Raw genomic sequence first — 14,964 nt, forward strand, 5'->3', positions numbered from 1 at the left:
CCAGTGGCAGAAATGGTTTCTCCAAAACTTTCTAAGGATACTGCAAGCAGCTTTGGAAACAGAATCTCTGAACTTCAACAGACTATTGGACACAGACCATAAACACACACAGCAGCCTTAAAAAAATACAGTAATTTTATACATTAGAAGAGAGATAAATTAAATGTTGACAACCCCCATCATTAAAAGCTAATGAATGGTTGATTGTAAAAAGCACTGCATTAAAAAGGGAGTGTTTTGTACTTTGTCTTATTTATAACTGGTGCATGAATTTTAATGCTATGTACAAAAAGTAAGGGGGTGACACGTCATTCCATCTACTGCTGATGAACTTGCATATATAGGTTTGCTGAGGCTTGGAAAGGCAACATCAAATGCAACAGTACTATTTCTTGAGGAGAAAAGGATGAAACATGCATGGACAAAAATACTTGGACATCCATATTCCAGTTTCCCAAAGTCAACTTCGTGAACTTTACTATCCACAGAGGCACTGGGCATACTTTTCATATCCTGTCTGCAAAATTCATGGTGATGTGTGCGCCTCCAGCATCTTAAGATACTATACCCATAGACAGACATCCCATTTATTCCATTTCTTTTAAAAGGAACTTTGCAGATGTTTGTGCTGAAGGAAATTCTACAAAAAAATTAAAACCTTTGTATCCACGTTGCTCCTTTGCACAAGCAATGAATGAAGAGGGCTATAGTTGCAGGATAAACTTGATAAATTTCATGGAAATGTGATAAAGGCAGATAAAGAAGGTGAAAAGTATTCTCGAAAACAACGTACAGTTGCTATATTTGTGTGTGACATCAACCATGCAGTGGCCTTCATGCACAGAGATGCTATAGCCCAGGAGGCCTCCATCACATAAGTAAGAGTTGCACTGTTGGTGGGAAGCAGCAGAAGAGACAACAGCCCCTTGAAAAACTCAAGTACATGTCTGGTTTTTTTACATCTGTCACATACAGACACTAACACAACTGTACAGAATTCAGTCTATTCTTCACACTCTGAACCTTCCGGATTCCTCGGTCGGTCCCTGAATTGTTTCAGTGTCAATCAATTTCCAAACTCTCTTCTCCAAGGGGGAGGCTATTGATCTATTGATGCACAGGCAATGGAAAGGTGTGCAGATGCACAGGAACTGGGCACTGTTAGACGGTCCAGCAGTGCCTAGGAAACTCAGGTGGGTGTCTAAGTGCAGGGTGCTTAAAAATAATATATTACAGAAGTGAGCCCAAGGTGTCTACCGCTATCACGCCATGTCACAGGAATTGAGGACACATATAGACTCAACAACTTGAGACTCCCCACCCTGAGAAAATGCAGCAGCAGATGTTGGGGAGGGAGCAGGTCCAGAATCATGGCACGGGAGCCACTGGTAGCCAGTACCAACAAAATTATGTAGATGCACCACTGCCCAAATCTATTAAATGGGCCACCACTCTCTCACGTGGCAGAGCACCCTGCCAGGCCCTTTCCAGGCAAGAGATCGGAGGACTGATCTCTCACTTGGCCCAACAGAGGCCTCTGCGTGGCTTCTGAGCTCACCCAGCCCAAGTGAAATTGCCCCCAACATCCCTCTCTTTCACCTGTTGCAATTCTACATTCTATCTGTAGACTAGGTTGGGATTTTGCTGCCCAGAGGGCTTCTTTCCCTGCAAGTACTGCGCAGAGAGAACTTCAATTCTTGCAAGCACCTCTGACCTGGCCGAGCTGTTAACTCCCAATGGAGTTGACCATCAAGGACTGCTTTCTCTTGGTGGCCATCCACTCAGAGGAGCCTGCTGTGAGATCCTGGGCTAGGAGGCAGCAGTAGACGCAGAAGGGAAAGCCTCCCCTGAGAGAGTCTTTATAAAAGTCTTCACCTGCAAAAAGAGGAAACAGATCTTCAAATAAAAGCCAAGAAATTGTTTGCTCAGTTGTTGCCATGTTAGTTCCAGGGAATAAGAGGCACACAATTAAGGCAAATTGGTAGCTTACGGCGCCAACTTTAATCTGATGGAAGAATACTCAAGTTTTGTGCATTATGCCAAAGCTTTCACATTTCACAGAAGTGAAATCTTACCTGGGACATAAGCCTCCCTTGTTCATTTGTGTCATCCTCAAAATCCTTTGTGACATCAAGCAGCAAGACTGGAGCATTTCTTATGTTTTCAGAATGAATCCTGTGGGGGCAATAAGAATGTTATTTCCTTAATTCTTTTCACTATGCAATCAATATTGTGGCTTCAGTTACAGCGGGTAGTTCAGCTCACTTCCTTGAATGATCTCATCTGCATTGACTTTGAGTTGCCTCATTAATTCACCTCATTCCCTTCACTACATGCCAAGGTTGTTGAAAGCAGAGCAAGGGGAACCTTTTGCAGACCAGTGGCCACATTCCCTTTAGACAATCTTCTCGGGATCACATACTGGTGACAGAAGAATGAATGGAAAATTTACCTTTGTGCATTAGGGGAGTTTCTACACACACACACACACCCCTCCATCATCCATCCAGACAATCAAGAGTTCAAGCTTACATTCCAGCCAGGCCAAAAAGGGTGTGAAGCAGGGTCCGTGAGGGGTGTGGCCTGGGTTAATGTTCCAAGGGCCAGACACAGAGGTCTGGGGGCACATTCTCTCTATGGACCCAAGATTCCTGCCCCTGTTGTAATCCTCAGCATTACCATATTGCCAGAGCAATTTGGAGGTAACAGTGGCTTATACTATACAGTATACCAAATCTACTCCTTGAACTGTTGATCACACTGTGAAGTTAATAAAACCAGCAATAATTTTTAAAAAACAGCCTCTCTTGCAGCTTCATGCAAGGATTACAGATTATTACACAGAGATAGAGCTTTCAACATCTTAAAGCATAGTGCATATGTTGACTATTATACACCCACAGTGAAGCTAAATTTTGCTGCCTTACACCGTCACCATGACTCATATAATTCAATGGATTTCCTTGAAACAAAGCCAAATACATTCTACCTTCAGATTAAAAAAAAAACATTTTTTAAGGCACTTACTAATTCCATTACGCACATCCCAAAATGTAGAAATTGTAACTTAAGGTGCCCCCCTTAATTTCTGCATCATGTAAGCAGCAAGCATTTTCTGCAATGGGCTCACTTAACAATCTAGCCTCCATGCACCCACACTCTGCCTCCGTCTTTCAGCCCCAAACTTCTTCGCTAAGGTAACCCTGGGGCTCACACCACCACAGGTCACTGGCCACCTCGCTGCAAGCCAAACCTCTGCTTTCTCTATTTGCCTTTACTTGGGATACAGGGAATGGTGTGTGTTTGTAGTGATGTAGTGAGGAAGGATGGGACAAGCTAGTTAATGGCCTGGCTTTCACCTAACAGTAAGTCATGGTCAGAAACAAACTAGTTTACTATGAATGTGCTAGCAAGCTGATACATGCTGCTCAAATCACACCCACTCTGCTCATCCATTTGCCAACTGGGAGGAAACAAACAACAGTGCTGGATTAGAGTTGTGTGCAAACACTAACCCAAACAAACCATGGGCAGAAGTCAAGGTTTGTTCTTGACTTACTACTGATAGTTTCTTTGGAGAGATGCAAACTACCAATGCTGGTTCACACAAAATGCTAAGCCAGCACTGTGGCTTTGTTTACTCCCAGCTTGGCAAAGGGTGGGTGCAATTTGAACTGTGTGAACACACAAATTCACAGTAAGCCATAGTTTGTTTCAGACTACAGTTTAGTATTACATGCAACATCAAGAGGGACACAACTGAGGGAGACAAAGTTTTGGGTAAGTGTCTGCATCATCACAAGAAGAAACATGTCAGGATAAGAAAGGAGGAGTGCCCCACATTTATGAGTATAGTGGTACCTCGGGTTAAGAACTTAATTCATTCTGGAGGTCCATTCTTAACCTGAAAAACTGTTCTTAACCTGAAGCACCACTTTAGCTAATGGGGCCTCCTGCTGCTGCTTCGTCGCCAGCATGCAATTTCTGTTCTCATCCTGAAGCAAAGTTCTTAACCCAAGGTTCTACTTCTGGATTAGCGGAGTCTGTAACCTGAAGTGTCTGTAACGTGAAGCGTCTGTAACCCGAGGTACCACTGTAAGTAGGGATATAGAATTGGACTTCATTTAAAATGAATTAAATCATTAGAATTCACAAGCAGTGGAAAGGGGAGGTCAGACAGTCCCATGTTCTGATCATGCTTGACAGTTACTCTGCTGCTTTTGCCCGTACTATACAACTATGTAAGCTTTAAAAAAGCTTGGTTCTGAAAACTAATAATGTAGAACAGGAAAACACACTTCTTCTTTAAGATGAACATGACTAACTACAGGTTGAGAGCAAGAGGACTAGGGGTGAAAGACCAAGGCAAAACATGGAAGTTCATCTGCTTTGCTTCCACTAATTAAGGTTCAGAAGTTGATGGACGGGCTCTGTGTGGCAAGAGAGCTCAGCTGAGTGAAGTCATCACCACCCAAAGACTCACTGGATTCCGGAAGCTCAGTTGTAAGTGAGCACAATATGCAAGGCTGTCAGATGTGTTTACTGATTAAACAGCAATGAAGATAACATTGGGCACCTGTAATTTACAGTCTCTTCTGCTTTTTGGTGGAGGTGTGAAGTTGTAGTCGCCTTAACTGCTGGCGTAAAGCAACAATAATTCCTTCCTGCCTCTCTTTCTGCTAAATAACAGTTGGAAAACCCTAGTAATGTGTTCAGAATAAAGAATGCAAAATGAGAACATACATCTTGCAGGTTTAAAAGAAGTGCAGTAGAGATTTCTATCCCAGTCTGTACATGCATTGGATTTGAACTTGTTTAAAATATACAAACTAGTCACCACAGGAAGCATTCATAAATGGAACAGAATGAATAAAAAATAAAGGATGATGACGACTTAATCCCTAGAGCAGCCTTTCCCAACTTGATGCCCTCCAGAGATTTGGGTCTTCGACTCCCATCAGCCCCAGCCAGTGCCCCAGAGTTGATGGGAGCGCAGCCATGCTAGCTGGAGCTGATAGGAGTTGCAGCTTAAAACATGGTGAGGGCACAAAGTTGGAGCAGGCTGAGCTAGCTTGTGATTTCACACATCGCTCCCACGGCAGAACGGAAAATTCTAGCCTCCCTCTGGTTTGCAACAACACTGCAACTAACACACAACTAACACTGTAAACTGTGACAATGGGAAATGATAAAAATTCTGCCAATAAGTAATCCCAAATTAATCATAAAAGAGTAATCTGGATCAGGCCTGACTTACTGTTAGGAAAGCAGCTCTAGAGTAATCCAGATCCCACTAAATGTGTCTGGTGAGCAAGAGACTGATTGTTAAGGGTTCTGGTTGGGAAGGGAATGGCAAATACACCCCATGGCCCACTTCCAAATGTTGCCTGCCACATATCTTATTTTGGGACCTGAGTTGTGCACAGCCCAGGACACAGCATCCATCTGTACACAGCTGCCCTCCTGCACCTTGTGGTCTCTAGCCCACCCACTTCTGTCCTACCAAGACTTCCTGGTTCCTTTTGGCCCTTGCTGCATCATAGCCCAGCAGCAGTAATGTTTAGCAGTTAAAGTGTTGGACAAAGACCTGGGAGACCTGGATGCAAATCCTCACTCAGAAGGCTTGGGCCAGTCACTGTCTTGGAGCCGAACCCACTTCACAGAGTTGTTGTGAGAATAAAACAGGGAGCGAGAGGACCACATACATCGCCTTGAGTTCCTTGAAGGAAAGAAGGTGGGATGTAAATCCTCATCCTCATCTCCAGGTGATGAGAACTGTGGCTTGGCTGCCTGCTTCTCTCTTCCGTGTGGGAACAAGCAGGTGCCCTGGCACCAACATACACCTGCCACGTGACACAACCACGTGCGACGCTGCCTGCAGAGCCACAACTGCCTTCCCACTGCAGCCAGCTCTCTGCTGCTCCGCCTGTGACTCACTCTGTGCTCTTCTCCATGAGCCAATGTTCATGTTGAGTGTGAAGCTGCTCCAGGTAGCGCAGCTGGACCTCCTTCTCTTCAGGCCTCCCTCTGTGGCGCAATCTTTCCATGCAGATCTGAAAGGAGGGAAAGGGAAATTCATTGGCCAGTGCCATGAGTGCCAGAGCCCCACACTGCCTTAAAGCCAGCAACTCCTGTTCGGCCAGAGAGGCACACTTCACTCTCACACCCAAGCAGGTTTACCAATGGAGCAAACAATGCAAGCCTGATCCTGCCCCAAGTGACTTTCTATAGACCCAGAATGCAGCAGCTGTGAAAAAAGCAAATCCATTCTAGGGATCATTAGGAAAGGCGTTGAAAATAGACCTGCCAGTATCTTAATGCCGTTATGCAAATCTTATGATGAGACCACATTTGGAATACAGTCCTGTGTATAGTCCTCACCTCAAGAAGGATACTGTAGAGTTGGGAAAGCTTTTGAAAACAGCAGCCAAGGGGATGCAGCGATTCCCTTACAAGGAAAGGTTGCAGCATTTGGGACTTTTTAGTTCAGAGAAATAGTGAGTAACTGGCAACAGGATAGAAGTTTATAAAATTATGCCTGGCGTGGAGAGATAAAACGTTTTCCCTCCCTCTCTCTCGTAACAATAAAACTCTTGAACATTCAATGAATATGAATGTTGGAAGTTTCTAGACAGACAGAAGGAAGTCCTTCTTCATGCAGCTCAGAGTTAAACTATGGAACTTGCTCCCACAGAAGGCAGTGATGGCTGCAAGGCTAAAGGGTTCTGAGTATCAGTTGCTGGAAACTACAGGAGGGGAGAGTGTCTTGTGCTTGACCCTCGTACCTACGGGACCGCCTCTCCTGGTAGGCCCCGCGGAGGACCTTAAGGTCCTCAAATAACAACACTTTGGAGGTCCCAAGCCGCAAGGTGGTTAGATTGGTCTCAGCTAGGGCCAGGGCCTTTTCAGTACTGGCCCCAACATGGTGGAACACTCTGTCACAAGAGACCAGGGCCCTGCGGGACTGACATATTTCCACAGGGCCTGCAAGACAGAGGTGTTGGTTTGGACTCAGTCTGACCCTTTTGTTTCCCTCCCCTTATGGTCTTGATTTATCAGCTACTAAAATGAGGCTGCATTTTAAATTGCATTTTAACCTGTATTTTAATGGGGGGGTTCCTCCCCCCCTTTTCTCCCTATTATCTTTTTACTGTGATTTTATTGGTGTTAGCTGCCCTGAGCCTGGCATTGGCCGGGGAGGGCGGGGTATAAATAATTATAATTATTATTATTATTATTATTATTATTATTATTATTATTATTTATTATTATTATTATTAATAATAATAATAATCCTGCTTGTGGATTTCCCACAGGCACCTGGTTGGCCACACTAACTCTCTCGTGGCTTTCCCTTTCCATGGTCTTCTCCGTTCTCCCTTTTGAACTGGAAACGCGTTCTAGGTTGCAATGGAGGAAACTGCTGTGTTTCTAGCTGGAACAAGCAAGTACCACCCCCTCCTTCACAATCTCTGCTCTGCACGAGTGCTCAGTGGTGTGATGTGTGTTGCATGCGTGGTGTTCTGATGCGTGCGCACACATATGCGCAGGTGTGTTGGTCATCACACCGACTTTTCTGACAATGCCTAACACATACTGCGGCCCCTGGAGAACTTGCTGGTACAAAATGTGGTCCCTGGGCTAACAAAGCAGAGCCACTGCTGATGTATACAAGTCAAAACTTGCCACGATTCCTGCACTGCAGGGGGTTGGACTAGATGACCCACGGGGTCCCTTTCACCTCTAAAATTCTATGATTAAAGAAGCCCACCCAAACCTTCACGGACATGCTTCCTGACTTGGAGAAGGTGCACCCAGGGCACCAACTTTGAAGGATCCATTCACATCCAATGCAACAAGCCTGCCGATTTACCTGCCTTCAGCTGAGTAGAAGGTGAGGCAGCCAGAGCAATGACTCAGACAGAGATGCAGCAGGCAGTCTCCTACAGGAGTGGACCATCTGGCCTTAACACTTGCTTTCAATCTTCATTTTTGTAAATCTCTTTGACTTTCATTTTTGAGAGTGGGAGGTGGCGAAGTGTCTAATAAATATGACAGAGGTTTTCAGTTACCTCTGGAGGTGCCCGTAGATAAAGGAAGCCATGGATGTCAAGCTGGTCCCCGAATGCTTGTTGGAGAAAAGTGTGCCAGTCTTGGTAAATTGCCCACTCAATCTCTGCCAGGTGGCCAATCTCAAACAGGTTTTTGGCAAAGACGTACCTGGGGGAGGACCATGTAGTTAAACCACCCGCACAGCAACAAACACAGGAAGAAGAACAGGCAAGTCAGAGATAAATGCGAAACCGCCAAGCTTCCCAAATATTGTATTTGCAATTGGCATCCATTCATCATTACAAAATGGAAGGTTTTCCTCTTCCTTGTAGGGAAGAGGCTCCAATGGAAGGAATGGCAAAGCTTTCCTTGCTAAGGGAGCACCACCCTTAGTTTCCCCAATTACAAGTTGAAAGGAACTGCAAGGACATTCAACAACAATGCAAGAGTGGGAAGAAACTGCAGAGCACTCTGCACATGGAGAGGGGGCACTGAATACTCGAGAACATTTCAAAAGGGGATGTACAGTTCTTTCAAAAGGCAAACACTTCTCTTGGCCTGTGGCCCCATCTCACTGTTGCTGCTGCTGCCAACGTCAGGAACAAGATTGTGGCACCATACCTATCACTGTATATAGATCTCTCAAAAACCCGCACGTGGTCCCACATCTTCAGGGGCTTGACAGACAGAGGCTCCAGCTGCGCCTTCAGCCGACTCAGGCATGAGTAAGTCTGGAATGTGTAGGACCACCGCGAGGGCTCCTGATACATCATTTGAAGCAGGTTTGCAAAGCTCTGAGATGGAGAGGCCTGTGACAGGGAATAATTTAAGAGACAAACATTTAACAACCGAACGGAACAGGAACCACAAAACAAAGTGCGTGTTTTCTGGGGGGAGGCCACAGCAGGGCCTGTGAACCTGTGCCATGTGAAGATATTGCAAGGTTCCTCTTCTCTTCGCCTCCCTCCAGCTCAACCTTCTCCCACTTGGTGCCCTCCAGATGTTTTGGACTCCTTTCAGTCCCAGCCAGCAAGCTGGGATAAATGAAAGCACAGCACATAAGGAACAGCACAGGGGATGGGTGGAGTCTTTAAAAATCTTTACAGAAGTTTTTTTGAACTTTATAAAATCATGTGGGTGGCACTGTGGGTAAAACCGCAGTGCCTAGGGCTTGCCGATCGTATGGTCGGCGGTTCGAATCCCCGTGGTGGGGTGAGCTCCCGTCTTTCGGTCCCAGCTCCTGCCCACCTAGCAGTTCGAAAGCACCCTTAAGTGCAAGTAGATAAATAGGTACCGCTTTATAGCGGGAAGGTAAACGGCGTTTCCGTGTGCTGCGCTGGTGCTGGCTTGCCAGAGCAGCTTCGTCACGCTGGCCACATGACCCGGAAGTGTCTCCGGACAGCGCTGGCCCACGGCCTCTTAAGTGAGATGGGCGCACAACCCTAGAGTCGGACACGACTGGCCCGTACGGGCAGGGGTACCTTTACCTTTACCTTTAAAATCATGCATGGAATGGAGAAAGTGGATAGAGAAATATTTTTCTACCTCTCTCAGAACACTAAAATTCATAGGCATTCAGGGGAGCCAAACGTTGGAAGATTCAGGAAGATGAGGCTATTGGTGGCTATATAAGCCATGATGGCAGTGCTCTGCCTGCACAGCTGGAGGCAGCAACGCTTCTGAACACCAGCTCCTGGAAACCACAGGAGGAGAGAGGGGTGCTCTTGCAGTCGTTTCTGCTGGAAGGTTTCCCATAGACATCTGCTTGGCCACAGTGAGAACAGGATGCCAGACTCAATGGGCCACTGGCCTGATCTGGCAGGCTCTACTGTTCTTATAACCTTTAGCACAGGCTTCCTCAAACCATAGCGGTCAACTTTTCCCTTTTCTTACGAGGAACCCAATTCGGAATAAGGGAATTTCCCTTAAAAAAAGGGAAACGTTGACAGCTATGCCTCAAACTCGGCCCTCCAGATATTTTTTGCTTACAACTCCCATGATCCCTAGGTAGCAGGACCAGTGGTCAGGGATGATGGAAACTGTAGTCTCAAAACATCTGGAGGGCTGAGTTTGAGGAAGCCCGCTTTAGCACAAAGAGGGTGACTACTCTTCGGTGCCAAAGGAAGTTGCACGAGAGTGAATGGTTGTTTTATCTGAATGATTATTTTGGTAAGAAGGCAAGTTTCCCCTTTGCTCTGAATTCTTGTACTGAAGAAGAACTCCCAGTTGATTGAATACAACATTCCGAACCAAAATAGCTCAGTTCCTTACAGACCTAACAAGTTTTACATCTGGACTCTTACCTGGTGGGGACCAGCAGCTTGAACTTTCTGCCACTTGGACACTGGCTCCGAGGTCATGGACCATTCTGGAAAGGCTTTTCTGAGCACTCTCACAAACGTTGACTTCCCCACTGCTGGCAGAGCAAAAAGCACGTAAGCCCATTAGCCAACATCCTCCTTATACTGTGTTTCCAAATATCAGCAAAAGGAAAAGCAACCTCATTCTGCTTACGTTGTGCAGAGAATGAGCCGTGGAGATGGGCTGTAACATTCACACCACACACTTGGAGCACATGGCTTCCCCCTAAGAATCATTCTGACAAACAGCTCTGAGGGTGGGTGGGGGTTTCAGTCAAGCAGTATATAAATTTTAAGCAGGGATGCGGGTGGCGCTGTGGGTAAAACCTCAGCGCCTAGGACTTGCCGATAGTATGGTCGGCGGTTCGAATCCCCGGGGCGGGGTGAGCTCCCGTCTTTCGGTCCCAGCTCCTGCCCACCTAGCAGTTCGAAAAGCACCCCTAAGTGCAAGTAGATAAATAGGTACCACTTTATAGCGGGAAGGTAAACGGCGTTTCCGTGTGCTGCGCTGGTGCCGGTTCGCCAGAGCAGCTTCGTCACGCTGGCCACGTGACCCGGAAGTGTCTGCGGACAGCGCTGGCTCCCGACCTCTTAAGTGAGATGAGCGCACAACCCTAGAGTCGGACACGACTGGCCCGTACGGGCAGGGGTACCTTTACCTTTACCTAGTTGGTGACCACTGCTGCCTCCTGTGGACACGAGTTCCATAGTTAAACTACATGCTGCATGAAGGAGGACATTTTTCCCCCTGTCCTGAATCTTCCAACACTCAGCTTCATTGGATAAAGAATCCTGGGACCTGTAGTTTGCTCCTCAAAGATCTACAATACCCAGCACTCTTAACCGACCACAGTTCCCAGGATTCGGATGCCATGTGCTTCAAACGTATGGTGTGCATGTGACCCACTTCACACCTCACCCTGGCCCCACCCCCTTCTGCATATTATGGGGCATAATAATACCGCCCAACCTAACAGTGCTCTTGCAACCACCACCACCAAGTTCCATTCACTTCTGAACACTCGCGGAGGCACCAGTTCATGCTTTAACCTTTTTAGTTGATGGTGCAATATGGATTGTAATGGTTTTACTTATGATTTGTTATCTGATCTATACGATTTGTGTTGAGTTTGGAATGTTATTTACTGTTTGTAACTGACTGCTACTCATCTGAATGAAAAGCAGCATAGAAATATAGTAAATAAATAAATCACCACCTAACCGAGATCTTCCCTGGAGGCTCGCCAAAGCCCGAGGCTGCGCGTCTTCCCCAACTGGTGCAAGACGGGGAATGGGGCGGAGCATTGCTCCTAAGGCACATATCCTGCAACCGTGCAAGGGCCCGAGCCCTGGTGCGACCAAGGCAATAACAAGGCTGCCTCTGAGCAAGTGCAGAGTTCCTCCTCCCTCCCCGGCTGGACGGGCGCTTCCAAGTCGCAGGAAGCAAGGACCCCCAAGCTCCTCCCGCGCCTCCTCCCCAGACCCCTTACCGATGTTTCCTTCGATGGCGAGCCTCTTGCCGGCCTCCCGCGCCGCAGCCATCGCGCAGAGCAGCGCCAGCGAGCGCCCAGCGGTCGGGAGGAGAAGTCCCGCTATTGCGCCTGCGCCCCCGCCCGGCCGAAGTCGCTCGTGTCTTTCCGGAGCCCGCCAAGCCCAAAGGGACCCAGTTCACTTTGTTCCGGCGCTGGACTCCGCCAGCTCCGGGCAGCCGTACTCCCGCGGACGGCCATTTGCGGGGCAGGAGGGAGTGCTTGTTCAATGCGGCACCCTGGAGTCATGTTGGGAGAGGATCAGGCGCCTGCAGCGCCACCCCGTGCATGTCTCCTCGGGAGTAAGGTACCGTAGCCACCTCCTCTCCCTGCAGCCCGTAACAAAAAAGCACGAGGGAGTCCACTTCTCCTCTTACATCTCAGGAGCAGAAAGGGTGCCATTCGGCAAACTCTGCCTTTCTGGGATATAAAATAGCTCGAACCATTTCCTGGTACACATTTGAGTGGCATTTCACAGCTCTGTGCCACAGAGGTAAAGACAGGGGTTCTAGAGAAGAAAAGTTGCCAAAGAATCGGAGCCGGCCCACCCATTAGGCAGAATGAAGCAGCCGCCTGAGGCAGCAGAAGAGCAGGAGGTTGTGCCCAGCCTGTGGAAGGGGGTTGGGGTGGGGGCAGGAGGCAGCACATCGCCCTGCTCCCTTTGGTGATGTGTCAAGCCCCCTTCACTGGAAGGGACGCGGGTGGCGCTGGGGGTTAAACCACAGAGCCTAGGACTTGCCAATCAGGTCGGTGGTTCGAATCCCCGCGACGGGGTGAGCTCCCGTTGCTCGGTCCCTGCTCCTGCCAACCTAGCAGTTCGAAAGCATGTCAAGTGCAAGTAGATAAATAGGTACCACTCCGGCGGGAAGGTAAACGGCGTCTCTGGTTGCAAGTCAAAGTGCAAGTAGATAAATAGGTACCACTCCGGCAGGAAGGTAAATGGTGTTTCCGTGCACTGCTCTGATTCGCCAGAAGCGGCTTAGTCATGCTGGCCACATGACCCGGAAGCTGTCTGCAGACAAACGCCGGCTCCCTCGGCCAGTAAAGCGAGATGAGCGCTGCAACCCCAGAGTTGGTCACGACTGGACCTAATGGTCAGGGGTCCCTTTACCTTTACTTTAAGCCCCCTTCACGTGTCAACTGTGCAAAGGGGTCTCCACCAGAGCAAGGGGCCAGGGGAACATGCTGCTGGCCATGTTCCAGATGCTGCCCTTTCTCCAGGCTCCGCCCTAATGGCCACACCCTGGACATAGGCAGCAGGGGAAACAGGTAGGCTTCCCTGAGGCAGGTGGCCACATTCAGCATGTGCAGGTTGAAAGAGGGCCAGGAAAGCCATGCAGCACCTGGGGTGAGGCCAGTGCTTACACTGAAGAAGACCCCTTGGCACAACAAATGTGTGAAGGGGGCTTTCCAGTATTGCTTTCGGTGAAGTGCAGAAGATGCAGCCAGCTTGGTTCCCTCCAGATGTTGTGGGCTGCTGTTGCCATTGGTCCCAGCAAGCATGGCCAATGGTCAGCAAATGGCAACAGCTGCAGTCCAACAACATCTGGGAGGCACCACATTGGCTACCCCTGCTTTAAGATATGTAGAAATGTTTCCCACATGGCTTGTATCCAACTAAGCAATGCTCATAGTAAACCTACTGAAATCAATGGACATAACTAATTTAGGCCCATTAATTTGAGTGTGAGTAGAGCTCTGGCAAGCAGAGACATCACCAAGGTCCGTATAGTTAAAGCCATGGTTTTCCCAGTAGTGATGTATGGAAGTGAGAGCTGGACCATCAAGAAGGCTGATCGCCGAAGAATTGATGCTTTTGAATTATGGTGCTGGAGGAGACTCTTGAGAGTCCCATGGACTGCAAGAAGATCAAATGCATCCATTCTTAAGGAAATCAGCCCTGAGTGGTCACTGGAAGGACAGATCGTGAAGCTAAGGCTCCAATACTTTGGCCACCTCATGAGAAGAGAAGACTCCCTGGAAAAGACCCTGATGTTGGGAAAGCTGGAGGGCACAAGGAGAAGGGGACGACAAAGGACGAGATGGTTGGATGGTGTTCTCGAAGCCACAAACATGAGTCTGACCAAACAGCGGGAGGCAGTGGAAGACAGGAGTGCCTAGCATGCTCTCGTTCATGGGGTCACAAAGAGTCGGACACGACTAAATGACTAAACAAACAACAACAGAGCTTACCACCCCATTGTTGCACATAACATGCTTTTTCTTTGTGTGAGTGTGTTCACATGCCCAAGACGTGGTACATGCGACTCTAGAGTTGGGAGTAGAGTAGGGGACCATCATGGTCTTGATTCAGCCCTCTTAAGATGCCACATGGCTTTGTTGTTTTTCATGCAACAGACTAGCATCTGAAGTACTGAATTTTCAGGTAAAGGTATATTTCATTTGAACAACCCCCACTCCTCTGAACTGCATACCTTCCCTTTATAAAACATAAATAAGTTTACTCAAGAGCAAGATGTGAAGATCAATGGCATACAGAAGACCTAACCACTGTATTCCATGCTCTGGTAACTCCCAGGCTGGATTATTACAATGTGCTGTACGTGAGCTTGACCTTGAATGACTCAGCGACTTCAATTGGTCCAAAATGCAGCATCCAGATTATTGGCTGGGGTTCTGTTTAGATCTCATGTAGCTGCTGTTTTGAAACAACTGAACTGGTTGCCAGTTCATTTCTGGTCCCAGTTCAGGGTCATCACATCAACATTTTAAGCCCAAAAGGACTCAGGCCCCAAATATCTGAAAGAAACCACCTCATTGCTGCACACAGTTTTCTAGTGTCAACAGAGCAGACCCTCTTGGTAGTTCCACAACCCACAGAAGTTTGGAGTGGTGGTACGCCAGGAGAGGGCATTCACTATGGCAGCCCCTAAGTTGTGGCATTCCTTCCCCACAGAGGTACACCTGGCCCTTCACTATATAGTTTCCATTGTATGCTGAAGACACATCTTTTTATCCTAGCACCTTTGACACCTAAAATGTATATTTTCAGGACCCACACT

At 47.7% G+C, this 14,964-nt stretch overlaps 1 protein-coding gene across 1 annotated transcript; it reads right to left on the reverse strand.

The window, feature by feature from the left end:
• Positions 1-12,012, reverse strand: DGUOK (deoxyguanosine kinase). Its single transcript, XM_083629682.1, has 7 exons — positions 11,903-12,012; positions 10,356-10,468; positions 8,674-8,861; positions 8,073-8,220; positions 5,938-6,053; positions 2,076-2,175; positions 1-1,875 (listed from the first exon to the last, which is right to left on the reverse strand). Exons 1-7 carry the CDS (start codon positions 11,952-11,954, stop codon positions 1,810-1,812), a joined length of 783 nt encoding a protein of 260 aa, XP_083485808.1. The 5' UTR covers positions 11,955-12,012; the 3' UTR covers positions 1-1,809.
• Positions 12,013-14,964: the final 2,952 nt, after the last annotated feature.

Source organism: Podarcis filfolensis, assembly GCF_964270895.1.
Source record: "Podarcis filfolensis genome assembly, chromosome: 8".
Taxonomy (NCBI): Eukaryota; Metazoa; Chordata; class Lepidosauria; order Squamata; family Lacertidae; genus Podarcis; species Podarcis filfolensis.